The following is a 23,174-nucleotide window of genomic DNA, read 5'->3' on the forward strand; positions in this document are numbered from 1 at the left end:
TATGGTATTACTGATGATTATTGTAGAGCAAGGTTTTAATAGTGTACCAGAGCTGCATCTGTTAGTGGCTCTGAATTTCTACTCCCTCTGGCAAACTGCCTAGAAATATCTATTACTTATAAATACTTTTGGCCCACCGGTCATCAGACCTACCTCTGGGTACCATCTGCACTACAAAAAATAATTTCTGTGCATGTCAATCTATTCATCTCCATTTGTGCAAGAAAGGTACTCTATATAGATTTGCAGGTGTGGTACCTTTACACACCCCTTTAAATCCTTCTGTTATATCAAAGAAATTTGGCAATTGTTATCATTAGGGCTTTCTTATTAATTTGTTTCTTACATTCTGCCATTACCTATAATATACTCTGGAAATTCTTCAGGATGGTGTGGTTTTGGCTTTGCTTACAAAACACTGATGTCTCCTTGTAATAAAATTACAAGATGATAAGCAGTAATAGAAGTGTCTCACAGGCACTCCTGGGTTGGGACTCTTCTCAAAAGGCACATTCCACTCTTTCTTTAAAATACTAAAAATTTGCTGAGGTTTGCCAGTAATGAGATCTGAAGGTTTGCAGCTGTTTTATGGGCTGCACCAGGTGAGCTCACTGTTTCACTGAAATTGCAAATTCTCTGAGTGTTTACATGTTGGTTTTTTTAATGGGGTCTGTGTTTCAGACCATTTTATTGCAAACAAACTAAAATCTAACAATAAGTAAACTGAGAAGAAACTGAGTGCAGGTGGGGTTATACAACCCTTAGTTCCTATGCTGGGACTACTGCCACCTCCAGAAATTCCTCAGAAGGAAAGCAGGTACTGTTCTGGTGAAGTACTTAAAGGATAAAGCTTCTGAAGCTTTTTCAAGTGGCTAGAAACAATATGTCCTACAGTGATTTTCATGGGAAAAGGGTAACAGGGGAAAATAATGGAGAATTCCATATATGGAAACTGGAAAAAGGTACACTCAGAGACTACTACCAGTTGCTAAACTGTAACCTTTACAGCATAATGTATCTAAGTTTATCTCACTAGCATATTAATAGCAGCAGATGCTTTACCTTAACCAGGTATTACTTCAAAATAGAAAAAAAATCAACCATACTGATACTGAGCAGGAGTTTCTAGGAAGGGTGCACATATTCTCTCCAGCAATCTAGAAATTACAATGTTAATATAATTTTAAAAATCTGTGTAACTGTCTCTCTCCGAGCATCTTCAGATATATATCAAAGAAGTAACGTAGCTACACTTCGTAGAAATGTAGGAGAATTTCAGAGGTTCCCTGATGATGTTCTCAAACCTGTTCTTGCAAAGCTCAGTGATAGTAAGTATGCAACGTCCTGGCTGCCTGAAATGTGAGGTACCAAGGCTACCTGGAAAAGTAATCAAGAAATCTGTAGCTGCAAACTAAGCCCATCATCTTCATTCTTCTCTCTCTGACATGCACCTTTTTTAACAAAAGATGTCCACATCTGTAGGCTGTTGTCATGGTTGTGGTAGTCATCTTTCCCAGATGAAATAAGTCTCTCAACCTTTCTTATTTAGTTTTTAAAAACCTTCTAATTTCTTTTTCCTGTTGCTCTTCTCTGGACCCTTTCAAGTATGATGCAGTCCATTTCAAAGATATGATTTTAGCTTAAACCAGCATGTACTTTAACAGATTTTATTCCTGTAAAATTTACTGCTGTATCCATAAAGACTGATGCGCCTAACTTCAGAGTTACTTGTTTCAGTGGAGTTATCAGTGCCCACAGTAATCATGTACACAGAGCTAAATCAGAATACAGCCTCAAAAATCTAAGTGAAGATAAATAAGGAAAACATAAGTGAATAATTTTGGTGCTTACTAGATTTACTTTTCCAGCAGGTTATTCATAATTCTGTTCTAGAAATGTGGATCTTCCTTGAGACTTTCCTCTGTCCTCAAATTTTATCTGAGTGTCTGACTCACTTAAAAACCAAGATAGTCTCTTCCACATCATTTCAGAAACTAATCAACATTTTACAGATAATCACTAACATCTTTGGAATAATACAGAAATACATAAGAAAATAACACAAATACTTTTTAAACTGTGCGGATTTCTACAAAAGTTGACACAAGCTACTTATGCAGTGATAAGATCCTGTCCAAAAGATAAATCATTCTGCAATACAAATAACACCTCTAACATTGTCATTTACAGGAATCTTTTGTGTAAGGTTATTGCGTAAGACCAGTGCTACTTGTATGTGGATGCACAAATGTTTTTCAAATATGTTACAGGATAATGAACGGTTCTAAGAGAACATCTTGCAGAAAATACCCTATTTTCTAACACAGGAGAATGAATTAATGCCACCAAAAAAAAAATTTAAAAATAGGCCTAATCCTGTTTTTTTTAAAAAGTAGGAGAAAGATGGGGTGAGCTTTTCACCAAACTAATGGGTGAAAGAGGCAAAAGCTGGACTTTGGCTGCATGTATAATGGGTAAATTTATCTGATTTGAATTATACAAAATAATAGGTTCGTTCTATTCAAGTCTCATCCCAGACCCACCCCCCTTTTCCAGCCCTAGGGGAGGGAGCGTTAAATAATGGTCTGTGTAAACTGATGCTCATGCAGTAAGAGTTTGGAGAAGTGCTGCTTGTACAAGTTAAAGCAAGCACCGAAGAAAGAGCAACCAAATAAAAAGCAGCTGCAGGAGCAAAGTGGACCCTTCTGAAACTGAAAGTCATGTCTTTCTTCACCAGAGTTTTGACGATGAAATGCAAGCAGACACTTGAACGTGAGAGGACTTACTTTTACCAGGCACTTTTTGCCAGCAGCAGCAGGTTTCCCGGGCAGCCGCGGCCGTGCAGCAGCAGCCAGCCGCTGGAGGTGCGGAGCGGCCGGCGGGCAGCGGCGGCGAACAAAGGCGAGGGGCGCGGAGCGGAGCTGCTGGAGCCCCCCCGGCGCCGCCTGGGCAGGGTGAAGAGCCTGCACGAAATGCCCGGACCCAACACCCTCTACAACCTCTACGAGTTCTTCTGGAAGGACGGCTTCGGCCGCATTCATGAAATCCAGGTACAGCTCCCTCGGGTACTTAACGCGTTAATCACGCCAGGGTTACTTAAACCTTTCCTTTCCTCCCCTGGTAAAGCGCCGGTGAATCGCCGGGCGAGCAGCACCGCAGCCGGGCATCGCCGCCGCCCTGCCTTCCCGCAGGGGAGAGCTGGGTTTAGGGGATCCCCCGCTCCAGTTCCCGCAGCCCCGGAGGCTCCGGCAATTTTGTTTCGCGGGGGATCCCACGATCCCGGTGCCCCGGCGCCCGCGAGCGCTCCCCGCGCATCTTTGTGCGCGTTTTCAACCGCTGGGGAGGTGCCTCGAGCTCAAAGAAGGAAAAAAAAAAAAAAAAAAAAACAAAACCAAACCAAAAACCAACAAAACCCACTTCTTCTTTTTTTTTTTTTTTTTTTTTTTTTTTTTTTTTTAACTGGGCTGTTTCACAAGCTTGCAGAGGGCTTATTTTAGGCGGGCAGGGCTGGGAAACGTGGGCTTCCCCGGACTCTTGGACTGCAGCACCCACCCGTGCGGTGAGGCTCCGCCGGCACCCGGGGCCGCCCCAACCCCGCCGCGGCCGCTGCCCTTCCCTCAGCCCGGCCCCGCCGTGCTCGAGACCATTTTGTCTCTCCTGCCCCGGCCTCCCCTTACATAAATACACTCTGCCTATCGCAGTGCCTGAGGGAGGGGTAGATGCGCCTGGCCCCGCTGCCGTCAGTGCTGGCCGGCCCTGTGGCGGGAGGCGGGCGGTTCGAACTCGCCGGGGGGGCGAGGGACAGGCCCGGAGTGGTCGCGAATGGTGGCAGGCTGGCGCCGCCGGCCCTGCCGCCCCCTGCCCGGCCGCCACATTGGCGCGGGGGAGGGGAGCGGTGGCGGGAAGCGCGGCCGGATGGCGGCGTGAGGGGAGGGGAGGGGAGGGAAGGAGGGAGGGAAGGACGGAGGGCGGGCCGAGAGCGGCTCCTGTCACCTGGCGTGTGGCGGTGCTGCAGCGGGGGGAGGCGGCCAAGCGAACCAGAGGCCAGGTGGGGCTTGAGCAGCGTCCTCCGGTCTGGGCACCTCCGCTGCTGTGGAGCCGTGGCGGGTTCTCTCCTCCGGGCGCACCTGGTGAGGGTGGGCGAGGCGCGTTATCCCTGAGGGAGCTAGGGAACGAGGATCTCTGTGCAGCGCCAGTGTGGGATGCTGGCATGGGCAGCACTCTTACCGTAAGGCTGTCGCTATCCAGAGATGAATTCTTTTGGTTGCTTGGCCAAACATGTGGGTTTCATTCCTGAAAAGTCACAGTGCATCTCCTGGGGCCCTTTCCCCGTGTAGTCCAAGCGATTCTAAAGGAAGCGTTTTGTGTATAAGGGAGTAAAGCTGCGTGTTTCACTCTTCTGCAGCTGTGGATCCATGAGCTTTCCACCGGCAGTACATATCTTGTTGGGAATACTTCAAACTGGGCATTTATTATTTTGCTTTTCTTAGTGACCTTTCCCAAATCGCTAAGAAATTCACAGTCAGAAATTCACAAACCCCAAGAGGTTTGCTGTCTGAAAATTACTGAAATTTCAAGAAAAAAGAAGAGAGAGAAAGGAAAATAAAAATAGAAAAGGGAAAGTAAAGAAAACCGAACTTTAAATTGTATGAGAATCAAAACTTGAAAGTTAAGATTTACAAAGGGCCTAAAAACACCAGGAAGAGGCAGGAGACAGAAAAATAAAGCATCACATAAGTTGCTTAGTTTTGTCCAGCTTTCTTATATTGACAATTTAGATTTTTAAGAAGAAATGATAGGATGTATGCTGTCTTCCATGGCACCCAAACTAGATTGCTAATGATGAATTGCTCAGCTTGATTGCTTGCTAACTAAGACATGCACGTGGAAGTTGAAGACAGCTAAAGCTCTTTGTTTCATTCTGTTTCTTTTTTTCCTCTAACTCTGTGGTGGTGTACAGAATTTGAGAGGTACTCATCATAGTTTCATAACACTAAAAACCTACCATTGGTTTCAAGTTCTTTCACTGTCAAAACAGTGAAAATCATTCAAAATATTAAAAAGACTATAAGACATCCTAAATAGTTTATCCTTTTCACTACCACTAGCTGATATGGGTATTTTTTTCTTTAGTGAATTCTATTCCTAGAAAGAAAAGCGTGAGGAAGGATAAGGAGAAGTTGCAATATATTAGTTTTTTATTCTGCCTAGAGTCTCAAGAATCACAGGATGCCCTGTTTGCCTACACGTAGAATGCAAGTAGGCATTAAATTTAACAGTCTGTTAAATTTAACAATACAGTGAACATCAGGAATGAATTAATCCCAAACCCTTTGGTAACCAGCACAGCTACTTAAGCGATGTCCTTTGGTGCACACAAATATTTGTGTGCTATATGCAGAAGGGGTGGGGAAGCCGAGAGCCTTTTCACAAAGGAGGTTCTGTTCTCAGTAACATGATTCCAGCTAGATCTGGCCAAAGTAGTAATGCCTACAGCAATTATGACAAAGGGAAAGTATTTTTAATTTGATGGGGTTGGATCTCTTTTGTCTCATCAGTGCTATGCAAGGATAAAGAAAAGAAAGGTGAGGAGGGAGGGATTTGGATGCTGGCAGTTTGAATTTATGGTGTGTGAAAGAATGACTGGTGTGAGAGTGGTATGTGAGGCACCAGAGAGGAACAGTTTCAAGGTTTGGAACAAAGGAAAAAAAAAACCCATGTTGTGATAGAAAATATTGAAATGGAAATCCTGGGCATTTTTTAATACATGAAGTTGATAGAATGGTGTTCAGTCTATTGAAAGAAAGCATGTCCAAATACTTTGTTCTTTCCAAATACTTTGTTCCTGTCCATTTCTGGTTTAAAACTAGTATTTAATTTATTTGATTGCATGGCTTGTCACTTGATTTATTTTCTGTTGAAGTTTGTTGTCCCATGTAAACCTCACCATCACTGAAAAAATAAACTGCTCCCTAAGTACCAAAATTTTTTGAACCTGTTTTTCTGTGACCGGTGGCCTGTATTCCTCTCACTCCACTGATTTTTCCTTGCCACACTCCTTTCACAACTCATGCTTTTCTTTCAAGACACATACTCTCAAAGTTATTTTCTCCAAGTTTAGTATCCCTAAAGTATTTCTAAGGCAAGAGATGCTTTTGATTTTGGGAGAGGTTGTTCATACTTGGTCTGTCTGTGGTGTTGGTTAGGAGCAGACCACACAGAAATGACAACTGAGTTCCTGCTGTAGCATTTCCCTCATCAGGATGACCAATACATGTGTCTCATATGAATCTAGATGCTGATTTTTGAAAATGGTAAGAATATTTAGACCTTTGACTGAAGTTGTCCATTGTGTTCCAAAAGTAGTTAAGAGGTGACTGGCAGAGACCACAATTGCACAATTCATGTTTTATTTGGAAACTAGACAAAAAGAATTACATTGTTTTAAGTGTACTTGGTATCATATTCTGAAGAGTGATTCATGTGTCTTTAACTTATTGTTGGCAATTAAACAGTTCATCTCTGTAACTAAGATTAAATAAAATATATTTCACATAAATTAATCTTGGGTCAATACTAGATTTTCACAAGTGCAGTTGGTGTCAACCATCTTCGGTTTATAATCAGCATAACTGCGTGCAGATGTCTTTGGATTAGAATATAGATAATGTGTCAAACTTAAACTTTGGTCAGTTTAACTTGTCTTAATACTTTAACCAGAAATAAAGGCTTTAAAATTGATTTTCACAGTCTTAAGAATATCTTTTCAATAACTGCTTTGCAGTTTTGGGGGAGTTTTTCCCCCCTCTGAAATGAGAATGTACCTTGACTCCAAGTGAATTTGTAAGAGTTGAGAATTTCACTTCATGACCATGTCAGAATGAAATTTATTTGAAATAATCAGTAAGATTTCATGGGAGAGGGATAGTGCAATCTTACTGGAAAACTGTTTGGGTTGGTTGCGTATGTTTGCTTTTATATATATATACACAGCTTAATGTTTCCAATCCTCTTTATTAATTTCCAATCCTCTTATTTGCCTCAAGCCTGAATCACATGATTTGTGGATCAACCACTTAATAAACCCCATTTGAAGAATAAGATCCCACCTTTTCCTTTCTTTTGCAGAATTAGCATATGTCTCTCTCAAATTTACTGCTGACCAATCTGTTCCAAAATGCAGTTTTTCACTAGGCTGTTGTGCTGTCATTATTCTTGGTTAGGTGTGAGAAACTTATGCATAGCTTCTTTATAAGCAATTAAGTGGAAGAGTAAGTAGTTATTCACAAAAGATATCTTTGTATTGTAGTGGTAATTTAACCCTATATGCTTTCATGTTTTTCATTTTTGCAGACATGCTTTCTGACCTGTTTGATCTGAAGGGATGTGTTTTGAAGTGCTTTCATCTTCTCAGTGTTTGGTTTCACTCATACTCTGTGCCTTAGAGCTTTGGGTCTTTCCAGTCAGGGTCCTGAACTGTGTGACCTCTCTGTTTTCCTTGTGAATATTTCACAGTAATGCTTACATGCTTCTCCTGACATTTCAAACTGTTCCTTGACTAGAAGGCTGGGGATCAAATTCTAGATGTGAGAGAGTTTGTGTATAACAAATTGTTAGTTTCCTTTTGTCATAGTTTTCCTTAGTAATACTTGACTTCTGTTTCTCTTTGTTGGTGATGCTGTAGCAAAAACACACTCAGGAATATGGAAAGATCTTCAAGTCTCACTTTGGTCCCCAGTTTGTTGTATCCATTGCAGATCGAGACATGGTTGCTCAAGTGCTCCGAGCAGAAGGCAGAGCACCACAAAGAGCCAACATGGAATCCTGGCAGGAGTACAGAGATTTACGGGGGAGAGCCACGGGGCTCATTTCTGCGTAAGTGCTGTCAGCCCTTCACTTTCCCTGTTTTCTTGTGCAAGTTTAGTGATTTCTGAAGGACTGTACAGGTCATCTGGGAAATCAGGCTCTTCTCTGTGGGGAAATTTGTGTGTCTAGTGGGGAGAAGTATTTGTGGTGAATGCTGTGAATTTGTCCTGCTGTGAAGTTTCAAAGGCATGGCAATGATGTGTAGTTGAGTGTGCAGTGAGCTACTTTGCACAAAGACATTCTTTGGGAGTGTGTATCAACTGGAGTTTGAGCTGAGTCACTTACCTGCAAGCAGTTTTACAGAATAGAGCTTACTAGCTTTGACACTGCACTGCATGAATGTGGGTTCATTGCATCAGTTCTAGACTGTTCTATCTAGCAGGCAGTGTGCTGTGTGGAATTGTTGGCGCAGATTGGTTTTAGCTTTATTGTTCTTTGAAGTGCCCCCTCAGTAGACAAATTTAAAGAATGGTCAATTCACACTGTAGTGCATCCCCAGACAGATATTTTTGAATCTGGCTGGATCCAGAAGAGCTATCTGTCTGTGCAGCTTGCATAACCTGGCAGCGCATGTGGGTGTGGTTAATTGCCACTGGGAACTACTCAGAGTCCCCACTGACATAGGATGTTTATTTAGAGGGAAATTAATTTCCTGAGTCATGGACAGTCTGTTTTTCATGGTAGCAAAAGTGTTATGTATTGCACTGCAGACTCAAATCTTAAGCTGCAGTTGAGACTCAAACTAACAGTTCCTTGATACTTAGTGAAAAGAGATCTTAAATCAGGAGACTCAGGAGATATCTGTTAAAGAGATCAAATTCTTCTGCTGGATGATAAGTTTCTGTGCCTTGCAATGGCATTGCTCCTGGTAAAAAAAGTAATGGGAAATATAACAATTTTAAATAAACACATAAAAGATAATTGCCCATTTTCATAAGGAATTGAAAAGTATGCTTGGAGCCACTGTTCCCAAATACTCTGCTCATACAGAGCATGTAGATACTACAATTCAGATTTTTAGTCTTCAGCATCAAGGTTTCCATACATAGCTCAGCTAAAGCAGAATGTGTAGCTGTAAGTTGTTTCTCTACTGGTAGCTCTGCTCTCTTATTACTTTGTGGGTTTAGAACTGGGACAGCTGAAAGTGATGTATCAGTAACGGAATTTATGGTACCAGCTCAAGTTGTTGATTTGTCAGATGTGAATGTGAGACCTTTATTTGGTAATTAAGTACTGGTTCTCTGTAAAAGCAGTTTTGCAGACCACCCATTCGAGGTAATTTTAATAGAATATCTTACAAATTTCTTGCATTAGCTACTACTAACAGACTAACATAGGGACACTCATCAAATTCGGATCACTGAGTGGGCAAGTTCTGTCACTCAACCCAGAGATTGACTTACACCTTAAGATACAGGTTGCATCACTGAAATTTAATGAGGACATGCAATAATACAGAATATAATTGTAGAAGCAGAATAAAATTGTGGGAGCACAATACAAAATATACATTATCATAATTTTCATTTTACCGTTTGCTCTCATTTGACATGAAAAATTACAAACAGTTTGGTTGCAGAGCTCTTACCCAGCTGATGATTGTTAAGGAAAATCATGTATTGACATTATTAATAATCTCTTCTAGGGAGGGGGAGCAGTGGCTAAAAATGAGAAGTGTACTGAGGCAAAAAATTCTGAAACCCAAAGATGTGGCTGTTTACTCTGAAGGAGTCAATGAAGTTATCACAGACTTAATTAAAAGAATCCACACCCTCAGAAGCCAAGAGGAGGATGGGGAAACAGTGACCAATGTTAACAACCTTTTCTTCAAGTATTCAATGGAAGGTAAGCCCAGGGTGGATCTGTAAAGAAAATGGATGTAAAGCAGTGTGGTTGTGGTTAGGAATTTCTGTCAAATGACTGTGCTGATTAATCTGAAAAAGGAAGTTTGATATTCTGCATTTGTGTGTCTTCCTAGTTAGTGCATTGGATATCAGTAGGATTCCTTTGTAGAGTCCTTGTATTAAGGAGCAATTCCCATGGAAGTGCTGGTGTATAGGTAAAATGTTCAATCAAGGTCTTGAACAGTCTCAGTACTCTGTATTTCTGTATTAGTTTCTCAAGAATAAGGGTGCTGACTTTCTAACAGGTGACTTCTAAGGCATGTTAATTTCACAATATACCAGCCAAATTCCAGTGAGGAATCCCCATGTGATGTATCTAAATTCAGTTCACAGCTTAATGTGGGAAAAAATACTGCTTTTCCCTGCCTACAGATGCCAACTATGGGATTGTTATGCTTACCTTAAGATCATCTGCCACTGGCTACCATTAATGAGGGAATGCTGAATGAAACCCTGGCCTGAGCCTGTATGGCATTTCCTGTGTTCTTATAGAAATCTCATGGTGACACATATTTTATATATTTCTTTAACTGACTGCATACAACCGCATCTTGTTATATGTAATGTCTTTTAAAAACATTGGTACTCTTTGCTGACAGGCAACTGAGTAATTTGGGTTTTGAAGAATATCCAGATTGCTCACTTTGTGTCAAATTACTGGCTGCCTGCTTGGTCTGTTTCACATTAATAGTGTCTAAAAATGGCATTTAACTACCAGTTTATGGAATTTCAAACTGTGAGCTTACAGATTCACTGTAACTGATGGGTTGGTTTAAATTCTTCACATTCTTTTAGTTTTTCACATGTAACTTGTGCCTGGCACACATTTATTTTCTATATGACTTGCTGTTTATTTAACTTACCCTGTAACTGTTCAGAGAACCAATACATAAGATTTCTTTGAAGGGACCATGTAAGCAGTGAGAGGATGTATAAGAACTAGCAGTTTCTGGAAGAGGCAAAAAAGAAAGAAAAGATGCAGAAAGATATCTTCCCAGGGAGGAAAATTAGGAAAGGTAGAGTGAGTTAAAAATAACCAAATTTCAAAATTAATTTTGTCAGTAAAGATAATGTCTAGTGGAGGTGCCTGCAGAACTGCAGAAAAAGATCCGTGAAAATTACAGCAAGTCAGAACAAGAGACAGTCAACATTGTCACTTGCAACAGTGTCACACTGCTGTTTTTTAGGGTCGGGTGGAGAATGGTGTGTGCAGTAAAAGCACTATCTGGAGTGCAAGATTTTTATCCATTTACACAAACTCAGCATTCATTTGCTACCAGCTGATGACAGACACAGCCAGTAGTAGAAACTCCTCCGTTCTCAGCAGTTATCAGAAATGTCTTTGGACTCGTGTGTCCCTGAGTGTTCAGAGGCCAGCAGGGCAGGCTTGGGATTCACAGTGCAGTGCAAAACACAGCAAACAGGCTGGAGGCTGCTCTGCTTCTGATGGAATTCCTGGCTGCCTTCTCATGCTGAGCATTATTGACATAGGAACTACTCTCTTGCTGCAGTGTTTAGCTGGGCTCTTTTACTGTGCTCTGGATTTCTGTTTTATCTGTTCCCCAACTGAAGTAGTAATAAATTTCTTGTAAAGTAGTTCCATTTAATGCTAATTAATTCCTTAAATTATTAATATATAATCATGTATGTGTATAGACAATTCTTTCATTTTTTTATGTGCAGGTGTGGCCACTATTCTGTATGAATGCCGGTTGGGCTGCCTGGAAAACAACATCCCACAGCAGACTGTTGAATATATTGAGGCTCTGGAATTGATGTTTAGCATGTTTAAGACCACTATGTATGCAGGTGCTATTCCTAAATGGCTTCGTCCACTTATTCCAAAGCCCTGGAGAGAGTTCTGCAGATCCTGGGATGGACTCTTCAAATTTAGTAAGATTTAGTAGTAGAAAAGTTCAGCTGTATTTCTGCAGGTTCTGTGTGTGTTTGAACGGGACAAGCTGCATTTCTCTTCTAAAATTATAAGAAGACATTGTGGCAGAAGTAAGTTTCATATTAAATGCAGACTGGCCAGGGGAACTGTTTTAAAAAATATTCTACTGAAAACAAAATTTATCAGTACATTTCAAAACTCCCCTATTTTATACTGCTCTTTCTTTATTTATCTTCATCTGTTTCAGCACCCGCTTGTCATTCCAGGTCCAAGAGCTTTGCCAAGGTTTTATCTTAAGCCCCTTCAGTTTTAATGAGGGTAGTTTTGTTGACTTCAGCAAAATTTTAATTAGGCACCCTAACATAATCACCACTAAAACTGACTAGAAAGTTAATAAACTAGACACTAGCAATTCATTAAACACTTTGTAAAGTTTATTTATATATATACAAGTGTATAAGTTGACATTGAAGTACACTGATGTACTACAATATGGGCTTTTTGGTAAATAAAACATTCCAGGCTACTTTATGAATCAGTTTTCACATGAGTAGGAAGAAGGAGTTGTCTTTGCAATTTTATTTTTTTTAATGTTCTTGAGTATTAAAAAAACTTTTTCTCTGTCAAGTATTAGAAAGCTGCATGCATTTTCATTTTTTGTAAGCTCATTCTGTGAGCTCATTCTGTGAACCATTAACTTTCAGAGGAGTTTTTCTCTTCTTAAATTCCTTGCTTGACCAAAGATGCTATTTGCAATCACTAGAATGTACATGGAGCTATGGGTGAAATTGCTCAGTGTGTCATTCATTGAAGTTTTTGTATTTTTGTTATCACTTGATGGCCCTCATCTTCCTCTTCAAAATAATTAAGTTCTGTGGCTTTGACCTTCTGGATGCTGCTAGTATCTTGCAGCAGCTTCTGTGCTGAGCTGCAGCGTGCTCTGCAGAGTCCACCACTTCTTGCAGAGTCACCAGGAGACAAGCCAGGTGGGCATAAAACTTGGCCTTGAGTTTCCCTCAAGGAAGGGCACTGAAGTCTCTTGTGTCCTTTCTTTGTGCTCAGCATTCTCATGCTGTGAGCTACCAGGGTTACTGTCAGCTCAATCTTTCCTTGCCATGAGTACCTAAAGACCTCCACCATCACTCTAGGATTTTTCCTTAAGAAAAAAGAATTTTTTTTCCCCTAGATGTGCAGTGTAGTGTGAGAAAAATGATTGCTGAATGGAAGCAGCACAAAAATAAAAATGGAGGCTTAACAATTTTTTTGAATCCCAAAGGTCAAATCCATGTTGACAACAAATTGAAGGCTATTCAGTCTCAGCTGGACCAAGGAGAAGTAGTGAATGGTGGGCTACTTACACACCTCCTAGTGAGTAAGGAACTTACTTTGGAAGAGATCTATGCCAACATGACTGAAATGCTTCTGGCAGGAGTGGACACAGTAAGCTTGTTACCATTTTTCTTGTGCATAGTTGTTTTTGTACACCAGGATCACTGGCAGCTCTCTTCAGGGGGGTTAAATTACTGGTAAGGATGTAATTTTAACAGATTTAAGCCATGAGGCCTTTAAAGTGATACAAAATACTTCCTGTAGTGTGTAATCTCTCCACTGGAATGAAATCAGCGTTCTGATCTAGCTGTGGTTTACAGGAACCCATCACTTGGGAGTCTGTTCCTCAGTTTATTAAACAGATAAAATAGCAATTGTCTTTACATTCAGCTTGTATTTCATACATTTTCTTTTACTAGTTTGCTTATCAGGTTGGTGTTTGTGCTACTTTAGGTGGAGCACGATAGAAAGGTTATCTGAAAGTTAGGGTGAAAAACATTGATCAATAAATTCATATGTAGAGTTTGGTAAAGGATTTCCATGTATGGCTAATTAAATCAACTGGGACACACACTATTGATCAGATACCTAGTTTCTGCTGGAATCCATTACTGGGGGAATGTTAGGCCAGCAATGATGTGGATAAGGCACAAGTTCACTCTGCCCCTGCTTGTGCTGGCAACATAGAGTCAGGCTGAGGCAGAGACCTGTGATAGAGGCTCAGGGTTAGTGGGGCTGGTGTATCCAATATGTGAACACCTAGGAACGTGTTTCAAGTGTCTCTCATTCTTTATTCTTCTAATTTGCCATACATTTGAAGAAAAATTAATGTCGTGTGTACTTCCCCCCCTCATTCCTAGCATATGAAATCAGTGTAGCTCAGTACTGACTGCAGCATGACCATTGGAAGAATAAGGAAAGAGAAAGATGAGTTATTGTATGTAAAATGTATACAGAGCTATTTAGAATATTGGTGAACACTTCTACTATAAATGATTGTTACTGAACAAATTTTTTAAGGAAATTGTATTAATTTGATAGAGAAGTGTTATGTAGGACTTAAATAGTCTTATAGTAAAAAGGTTTAAAATAAGTAAAAAAGTAAAATGGTCTTAAAGAAAAGAAAAACTCTCTGGATAATTGAATTCAGATTGTTTTGGCTTAAGAAACTTTGTAAGGTTTCTAAAGAAAACCAAAAAACCCCAGCATCAATCACTTTTGAATTCCAAAATAAGGAGAATATGTAAAACTTCTTCATGTGCTGAATATTACTCCATTGGTTAAATGTCCCAAGGGTTTAATAATTTGCAGAGGTTTTTGATGTTGGTTCTTAAGTAAAACAGTTATTAATCCCATTAATTTTCTAATCTTTCACACCATTAATTTTCCATTTTTAGTGTGTGACATTTTTCATTAAACTAAAAGGACAATGTTCATGCCAAAAAGAATTACCCTTTCCATTTGACTCAGCTTTCTCAGCTGGCAACAGTCTTTTTCTGAGAGGACTATACTTCTGATTTCCTAATTTTCAAGTACAAAACAAAAATGGAAGGAACCTTTTTTTTTTCTTCTGCTGTCAATTCAGATCTCATTTTATCATAGAAGCTGAAAGAGATTTTGAGGATAATAAAAGCTTTCAGCAGAATTGTGAGGCAGTTGTTGGCTACAAAGCATTTTGTCTGTTCCTGGAGCAGTCCTAATTTTTAAGAAGTTATGAAGGAACTGGGAACCTGGGAAGGAACACTGTTTAATCAGAGAATTTCTGTACAATTTTCAGCTGCTCTCAGTGGAATACAACTGGGTTGCATTGTAGAAGGCACAGCCATTCCATATTGCAAGAAAATCAAGAAAAGCTTATGAGAGTTGTTCTTCAAGCATTATACCCCTGTTTGAAGACAAGACATAAAAGGTCACCATCATGATGAATTTGCATTCTAAATTGATCTTAAACTTAAGACCAAAATAAGACATTTCCACAAACTGATTTTTTATCCAGCTGTGGTGAAAAAAGATTAGATGATGGGCTTCTTTAAATCCTCTTGTGCTCAAAGTTGAACCGTGTCCTGCCTCGTGTTCTGTTTCTTCTTCACACAAAATATTTTTAAATGATAGTGGTGGAGCATTGCTTACCAAAAGGATAAAGTATAATCTTAGGCAGTGGTGATATCAATTCTGTTGTGTGGATGCTATGGGGGGACCCCCATATGCTTAAAAGGGGTTGGAAATGTTCTGAGAAGAATTTTCTTATCTTGTTTCCTGTGAAGTGTTTTTGTTGGAAGGAAAGGTGAAATGCATATTGAAAACTAAGAGCTAACTTAATCCATTGCTGTTTGGAGTGTTTATGTTTCAATATTGCTCACATAGTTGGGTTTGCATTTGGTTTGTCTGTTGCTTTTTATATTTCACTGGGAAAATATCAGCAGGGATTGTTTTGATATGTGGTGGACTTTTAGATGGAAAAGGGATGAAGGAGGGGATGGCAACGTCTGGCAACCTCCCATTGAATCCAGATGTGACTCATTGCCAGCCTGTTTCATAACTTTAAACATTTAAAACACATAGTTGAAAGCTGATTGTTTTTCTTGGCTTGAAATTAGTATTAATGTAATCTTGTTGGGCTTGATGATTGTGGTTTTTCCTTAGACTTCTTTCACTTTGTCCTGGGCCATATACTTGTTGGCAAAGCACCCAGAGGTGCAGCAACGTGTTTATGAGGAAATAGTCAATAAACTGAGAAAAGATCAAGTTCCAGTGGCTCGTGATGTCCCGAAATTGCCTTTGATTAGAGCTGTCCTGAAAGAAACCTTGAGGTAAGTAGCAGACAACTAAAAGATTTAATTCCATGTTATTCTAATGAATTTTGAGTCCATTTTAGCATTTGTAGTTTATTGTTTCTAGTGCAATTTGCTGCTTCTACTTTTATTTATTTCAGCAGTATTGTGTCCAAGGATGCTCAAGCAATGAATAAGATAGATTATATAATGTTGAGTGTTTCTCAGTATGGTAGAAGTGGTATCACAAACATAGGACATGTCTGTTAAGGTAGGGAATAGAAAGCTTTATTTTTCCCTTTAGTCTGTATGATAAAATGTAACAAACTCCTCCCCCACACTGGTACTTCGACAGTCCCACTTCAACAATTTTAAGCTTTTTGATTTAAATGAAAGTCATGTGACATACTTTTTTAAAAATATGTTTATACTAAATGTTCATCATGAGGGGAGGGGAGTAAGAGGATTTTAGAGAAGGCATCAATAAGGCTTTTTCAGCTTTAGCAGTAGTGCTAAAATGTCTCCAGCTTGACCACCTACCTTCATGCTTGTACATGTATAAAGCAAATAAATGCATAGACCAAATAGCTCAATCTTCAGTTACTAATAAATAACTTTTCTTAGATGATGGTCATATTCTCACAGATGATTCGAGGTCTTTGAAGCTTCAAGGTGTTCTGTACTCTATAAACATTTTTGGTGTGAATGATTATGGCATTCATCCTGCATATTTGTGAACGCAAATTGGAATCTTAACATTTTAAAATTTGTGTTAGTTATTACTTTTGAAATTCAGATAAATATTTCTCACTAGGTTATATCCAGTATTGCCAGGAAATGGAAGAGTGACCCAAAAAGACTTGATCATTGGAGGATACTTGATACCTAAAGGGGTAGGTTCTGTTGAAGTCCTCTGCAGAGAGCAGTTTAATTTTTGCAAATGAAATATGATCTGCTCCAACATATATACACTTCATTGATTTTAAAAGTTCTCACCATGCTAGAACATTAAGAGGAAAGTATTTCAGTAATACCCATTTATATGCCACAAATAGATTTTATGATTGACTTGTTGCTGTTGTTTTGATATTTTTTATTTGGGTCCTCACCTGCAAATGAAATTTATCATCATGACTTCTTTTTAATATCCTTGATAGTGGAGTCTATTTATAACATATCTGTGTAATGATACAATTCAATTTAAAAAGCATAGATTTCATTATTCTTGCAGTTTTCCAATTCTTTGTCTGTTAATTCCCTTTGTGGAAAGTTTCTCCCTTTTTCTCAAAGCAACTTCATGAAACAATTCCCAATACTTGTAACTTGTTCCCATCTCCTTCCCCACTGCATGTTCTCTAATATATCCAGCAACATTGAAAACAATTTGAAGATTATTTCCTTTGACCAACTGAGTGAGGGATTTGATTTTTGAGGTATTCTTTTGTCTTCAGAATTACTGAGTTGCTTAATTTTTATCACCTCTTATTGCAGAAATTACAGTAATTGTAAATGCTTTTAAATTTTGTTATGTGTGTTGGAGCTAGCTAAATATAAATATCATTTGTTTCCTCAGACCCAGCTGGCACTTTGTCATTATGCCACTTCATACAGTGAAGAAAATTTCTCAGTGGCAAATGAGTTCCGACCTGAGCGCTGGCTGAGGAAAGATAACTTGGACAGAGTAGACAACTTTGGCTCCATCCCCTTTGGTTATGGCATTAGAAGTTGTATAGGAAAAAGAATTGCAGAGCTGGAAATCCATCTTGCACTGATTCAGGTTAGAGCTATGTGACAGCACTACAAGAAGAAAGTGAATTGGTATTGTTTTTTTTAATGTATGCCATTTCTGGGTATCCTACAGTGCTCAAAATCTTTGTTTTGGAGTGTTGTCTAACGTACTCAAGCTGCAAAGACTTAAAAATTGAAAATAATCATGCTTGAAATACAGCATAGTACCTAAACTACATTGCAGATGGTATAGTACACATGATGTAAAACTAAAGGTAAGTTTGTTAAGGAAATATATAGATTTGGTACAGAAGGATTTTGTAAGCAAATCAGAAATCTTTCTTAATGTATATTACAATGGTTACCTGCTCAATTTCTCTGTTTATTTTAGAAGAATTCAGAACTTACAAAGATGGAAAATAGATTTTATATCCTTGTACTGATCACAGTGTGATGACAAACAGTAGAATTTTTCTATGTTCTGGGCTTTTCTGTCTCTTCTGGTTCTTTCTTTTAACTCATTCTCATTTTAGATATACATAATTTATAGTTATATAAATAGTACATATTTAGATATATTGGTTTTGATTGGTTCATATCATAAAGAAAACGTTCCCAACAGCTGCTACATTTTTTGTCATTTACAAGACAGCCTACAGCTCAAATAATGAGTACAGACTGTGCAATCAAATAGTAAAGATTTGACAATTATTTATAGTTACTTAACTATAAAAATATTTAGATCCATTTCATGTATTCAAAGGAAAGCTTGATTGAATTTGTCTTTGAATTTCCTTCAATAAACTTCGAGAGCAATCTCTGAACAATTAGTGCCTGTCTTTTGGAGCTGAGAGTGAGAGAGCTCCCAGGGGGCTTGGTAAAACAAACACATTTCCATCTTTTTTAAAAGGATGCTCAAGGAAGCAATGGAGAACCTGCTTTGTTTTCTGGAAAGAAACTAGAGCAAATCAGCACACAACCTATTTACAAACACAGAAATGATACTTCAGTGAGTTAAAATTAGAAACACATGGAGCTCATCAACGAGAAATTGTTTCAGACCAATCTAATTTCTTTCTTTGACTTGATCACTTACCTCATGTGGGGGTATAAAGTAAGTCATGTACTCTGACTTCAGGGAGTATTTTCACACGTCCAGTATGTTTTTGCTCTCAATTAAATTAATAAAATTTGTTCCAGATGGAAGTGCCCACAAAATGCATGCACAGCTGGTTGGAAAAAGGAAATAGCTGGAGGCATTAGCTATAGAATAATTGCTGTTGAACTGGGAAAGCATTTAATTAAAATTCAGTAAAAGTCTGTCCTGCATTTGATTTAAGCTGTTATTTTCATTAACAGTGTAAGTGATGGATTAGAGGATAATTTTACAGTTTGCATGGGATACCAAGCTGCTGTGAATTAATTTAAAATCAGGGGATGTGAATATAGAACTTTGAAGAAAAATAAGAAAAGTTCTAGAAGCAACACAAAATTATTCATTAATGACAGTTGCAAGTTAGTGCCCTTGAGAAGAAATAAATGCATAAATACAGATTTATGAACAACTGTCTGAGTAATATTAGTACCATAGGAACAGACTGGAGTGATACAGTAAAAAATCATTCAATTCTGACAAGGCAATGTGATTCTAGATAATATTAACAGCATTAGCAAGCATTTTGTATGTCAGAAAGAGGAGCTAAATTACTCAGTCTTGCCAAACACTGATGAGTCCTCACTTAGCAACAATAAACAGCCATCCCCATGCAATGCATTTTAAGGACAATATAGCCAAATTCAAGGAAATTTGGAAGACAAAGATAATAACAAGAGGGATTTTAAAAAGAAAAATTGAATAAAAGCTTCATCAAACATCTGACACTGAAAAATGTAGTTATGTTTCGGAAAATAATGCAGTGGTTATCAGTCATACTAGAGAAAGAATAAGAGAAAATTACTTAATTTACAGAAAAAAGTGTTTGGGATTTATTATTAGGAAAAGTTGAGGATGTTGCAATGTTGAGGATGTCTTGAAAGTGTAAAAGTAGAGAGCTGAAGTATTCTTCATTTAGAAAAATGATTCTGATGGGATTGGGATTCCAACAGCTTTCTTAATAATTTCACATATTGATTTATATTAAAGGAAGTGAAATCAAAAAGACATAGAGGGGAACCTCACAAAGTTTGGGAGACCTTAGTTTCTTTGATAGTTCAGACTATTTAATCTGGTAGTTCAGACTATTTAATCTGGTTCTGTGGGATTTCTTCCGAAAGGACTTGCTTAGTCCTCCCTCCATCAGAGGAGGAAGATTTTGGATTATAATCTTTACCTTGTAACACCTTCTTTTTCTTTTCCTGGATGGGAATCATAGCACTTAAACTCTGCCAAACTGGCAACACAAATTTTGCTTGTGACAGTGTTATGTTCTCTTGTTTAAAGGCTACTCCTCATTGGTAATTTTGCAGTTTTTCTAATACTTGTCCTGTTTATGTTCACAGCTACTTCAGAATTTTGAAATCAAAATTTCTCCCAAAACGGAACCAGTTCATGCCAAAACTCATGGACTTCTGACTCCTGGAAACTCCATCAATGTCAGATTTTCTGACAGGAAGTGAAACTCAAACGTTTTGGAAGTGCTTGTACTATTTTCATGGAAACAGGTTTGCATTTTGTGGAAGTTTAAAACATGCTTGTTCTCTGGTTTGTAGCTATTTGACAATATCATGAAGTTTTATGTTCTGCCTTAGTTCTAGCAGGACATAAGAGCAATTACCTCTCCTGTAACAGTTAATTACACATATGAAAATACATACCAAAAAGATTCCTTCTTGCACTGGGAATCTCCTTTTATCTGGAGAATTCCTTGTAATAACAGCACATGCATTGAAAAAAGCCAACCAGAAGTAAATTCAGACATGTCAGTATCATTCAGTGGTTTTGTCATGCTGCTACTCAGTGAGTGCATTTGAGAGCAAGGGGATTATTATGTAATATGTGGAAATTAGCTGCATGTATAACGTTATATTTTCCTGTTTCTTGTCCTCCAGTGTTTTTTAAAAGTTTCCACGTAACAATGAAATTTTGAGATCATTTTTTAATATGTAAAAACATTTACTCTACATGTATTAAAAAAAAAAATTCCAGTAATATGAAAAGTAAGGATAGAAAAAATACAATATACGTCAAGTTGTTTAGACTTGAAATACAGAACATATACAAATTTATCTAAACATAATCCCCATAAAATGTTTTATATAGTTTAAAAAAAATAAAAGTCTTAAAAATGATAGTTTAAATGTCACATTGGAGAGTTTGAAGCCAGGCATTGTTCTCATCACCAAAGCACAAGCCACTTTCATTGTTCTAGCTAATATGCCAAACCTAAATGTAAATATTAAAAGAAAGTAGTTGTTACATTCTTATCATTTAATTAAAATGCTACTTTTGACTTTATTCTGTTCTTCAACAGTAAGAACTGGAAACAGTAAATTTTACTGTTCTTCAGCAGTAAGAACTGGAATTTTCCCATTTTAACTTGCGGAACCCATAGGCAAATACAGAATTCTGTTGGATGGAAATGTGACTACTGAAGTATTCAGAGAAGTTTGTTTACTATCTGGTGCCTAACAGAAAGAGTGGACACCTGGAAGTTAGGGTTTGGTCTTTTGGGGGTTGTTTTGTTTGGTTCGGTTTTTTATTATGATTATTTTTCCTATGACAGCCAACAGAAAACTCTCCCTTTCATGATACTTTGGATAACTTTAGTATCACTGCACAAACCTTACATTCCCATTTTTGAGAGAAACCTTGTACCCTGTGTCCACATTAGGCCTTGGACAATGTTCAAACCTGCATATCCTACTATGGTACATATGTAATTATATATAGTTAACTGTTTACATGTCAGGCTCTGACTGTTTTTTGGGAGGTAGTTTACATGCAATCATAAATATTTCAGCTAAATAAACTTAGCAAAAGTTTTGCAACTTGTTTTTTAAAATGACAAAATTTTTCTTTGGTTGTCTAGCCTTTGGAATCAAAGACAGGTTAGAAATTTAAAAACACTGTAGTTTTAATGGTGGACATGAAATTTCACATTGCCACCTAGCTACTACAGTTGCACTGTTAAAATATTTTGATTTCTTTTTGTGATGCCTTTTCAAGGTTTAGACAAAAGAGAACCAAAATCTCCTTTGTATGGATCTCCTATACAAAATAATAACACTAAACAAAACTGGTCTGATCTACTAGAGGATTAAATGCCTACATAAGGACTTTAAAATATTATTATTGTGTTGAGCATATATGTGTACTGTAAGAAAACCAGGTATTCTGTAGGGAGTATTTTCCTTGAACAAGCCTGCCTTCTGATTTTTCCAAGCCTCCCAATTATTCCATCTTTCCTTTTTTTTTCCCTTTTCCATTGTTATTTTCAATTGTCTCCATCTTAAATCAAATGAAGAAATTTGTATTTGCCAGAGCCAGCTGACATCCCGAAGGAAATGTTTTGCAAAATCTGTTTAAAAGTCTATGGACTGAGTATTTGACTCCATAACTCTGCCTGGTTTTGTTGACTTGGAGACAAGGAGCTCCTGCCTTGAATCCAAATTTGGATGCCATATGGTGCCTTCCTTTTGCTTTGTCATAGCATCATTAGAAACACCAGCCACTGCTATGTTGCAGTACATTTGCTGCTTGGTATGAGTCCCTAAGTAAAATGTCAGTGCAGAAGATGGAAGAGACATTCTGAAATGCTTTTTGTAGCATTTGAACTTTTTAATGAAAACAGCCAGTATTTTGTTCTAATGGAGCACCTATCCATGTAAGTTGTCTTTTATACATAATAAAATATTTATACAGAATTTACAAGGCTTTGTTCTTATTTTAATTACTATTTATATTGGCATTTTTCTTTAGCAGCCTCAAGTCTTTAACTTGTTGCATTGAACTGAAAGATTCACTACTCCATGGAAAAGTAATAGTTCAGCTAGAAAAGAGGGGGATTCTTACAAGAATTTAAGGTGTGTAATGAGTTGGCAGAAGGGGAGATAACATGTTAAGAGTACTGTCATTGTGGAGGAAAGGTACTGGCAAAGTTATCCAAGAAATACCCAAGGACTGACTCTAATGTTAATGTTTTGATTAATTGCTTAATACACAGAAGAGTACTAAAGATATAAAGAAAAAAAGGCATAAAGTGTGAAAATCAAACCAAAACAACAACAAAACCAATCCAGAATGTAATAGAAATGGTCTCTAATTTAATAGCAAAATATATGTGTGTAGGAAATTAAAATAATTTATTTGAGGAGCTCTCCACTTGAAAATGTAATATGTGGAGGAAGGCTTAGATAATCACAGGTGACTAGAAAGTGCAAGTATGTGAGAATAATGAGAAATACAGCCTACAATGTATGGGATGCAATCTGACCTATTCTTCACCAACTTCTGTCAGAGATACTTCTAAGTGCTATAATACAATGTGCTTCACTGTTCAAGAAGGGTAGAGTTTGATTTGGACAGATGAGGATACACTAAGATTATCAGATTAATAGTTTCTGTGAGTGGAGAAAGGGTTATACTGTAATGGTTTTTGCTCTGCCTCCCTGTGGTTTGCTGGCAGATCAAGCCCTGGCACATCTGGAAGCTATGTAACCATGGGGTTTGGAGAACTTGTTTTG

The 23,174-nt window shown here is 38.1% G+C and overlaps 1 protein-coding gene across 1 annotated transcript; it reads left to right on the forward strand.

Annotated features, from left to right (window-relative positions):
- Nucleotides 1-2,720: 2,720 nt before the first annotated feature.
- LOC118689194 (cytochrome P450 27C1) lies at nt 2,721-22,355 on the forward strand. The gene is made up of 9 exons (XM_036387326.1): nt 2,721-3,050; nt 7,685-7,875; nt 9,512-9,711; nt 11,454-11,663; nt 12,941-13,104; nt 15,637-15,803; nt 16,579-16,657; nt 17,338-17,541; nt 19,992-22,355. The coding sequence occupies exons 1-9, from the start codon at nt 2,721-2,723 to the stop codon at nt 20,106-20,108; spliced, it is 1,662 nt and encodes a 553-aa protein (XP_036243219.1). The 3' UTR covers nt 20,109-22,355.
- Nucleotides 22,356-23,174: the final 819 nt, after the last annotated feature.

This window comes from Molothrus ater, chromosome 7 (assembly GCF_012460135.2).
Source record: "Molothrus ater isolate BHLD 08-10-18 breed brown headed cowbird chromosome 7, BPBGC_Mater_1.1, whole genome shotgun sequence".
In the NCBI taxonomy this organism is placed as follows: domain Eukaryota; kingdom Metazoa; phylum Chordata; class Aves; order Passeriformes; family Icteridae; genus Molothrus; species Molothrus ater.

Excerpts from the sequence above, each read along its gene's own strand:
- LOC118689194 (XM_036387326.1), top strand. The coding sequence starts at position 2,721 with ATGTCTTTCTTCACCAGAGTTTTGACGATGAAATGCAAGCAGACACTT. Across the intron at positions 9,712-11,453 it reads CTTCAAGTATTCAATGGAAG|GTGTGGCCACTATTCTGTAT; the intron begins GTAAGCCCAGGG and ends TTTTATGTGCAG. Across the intron at positions 11,664-12,940 it reads GGATGGACTCTTCAAATTTA|GTCAAATCCATGTTGACAAC; the intron begins GTAAGATTTAGT and ends TGAATCCCAAAG.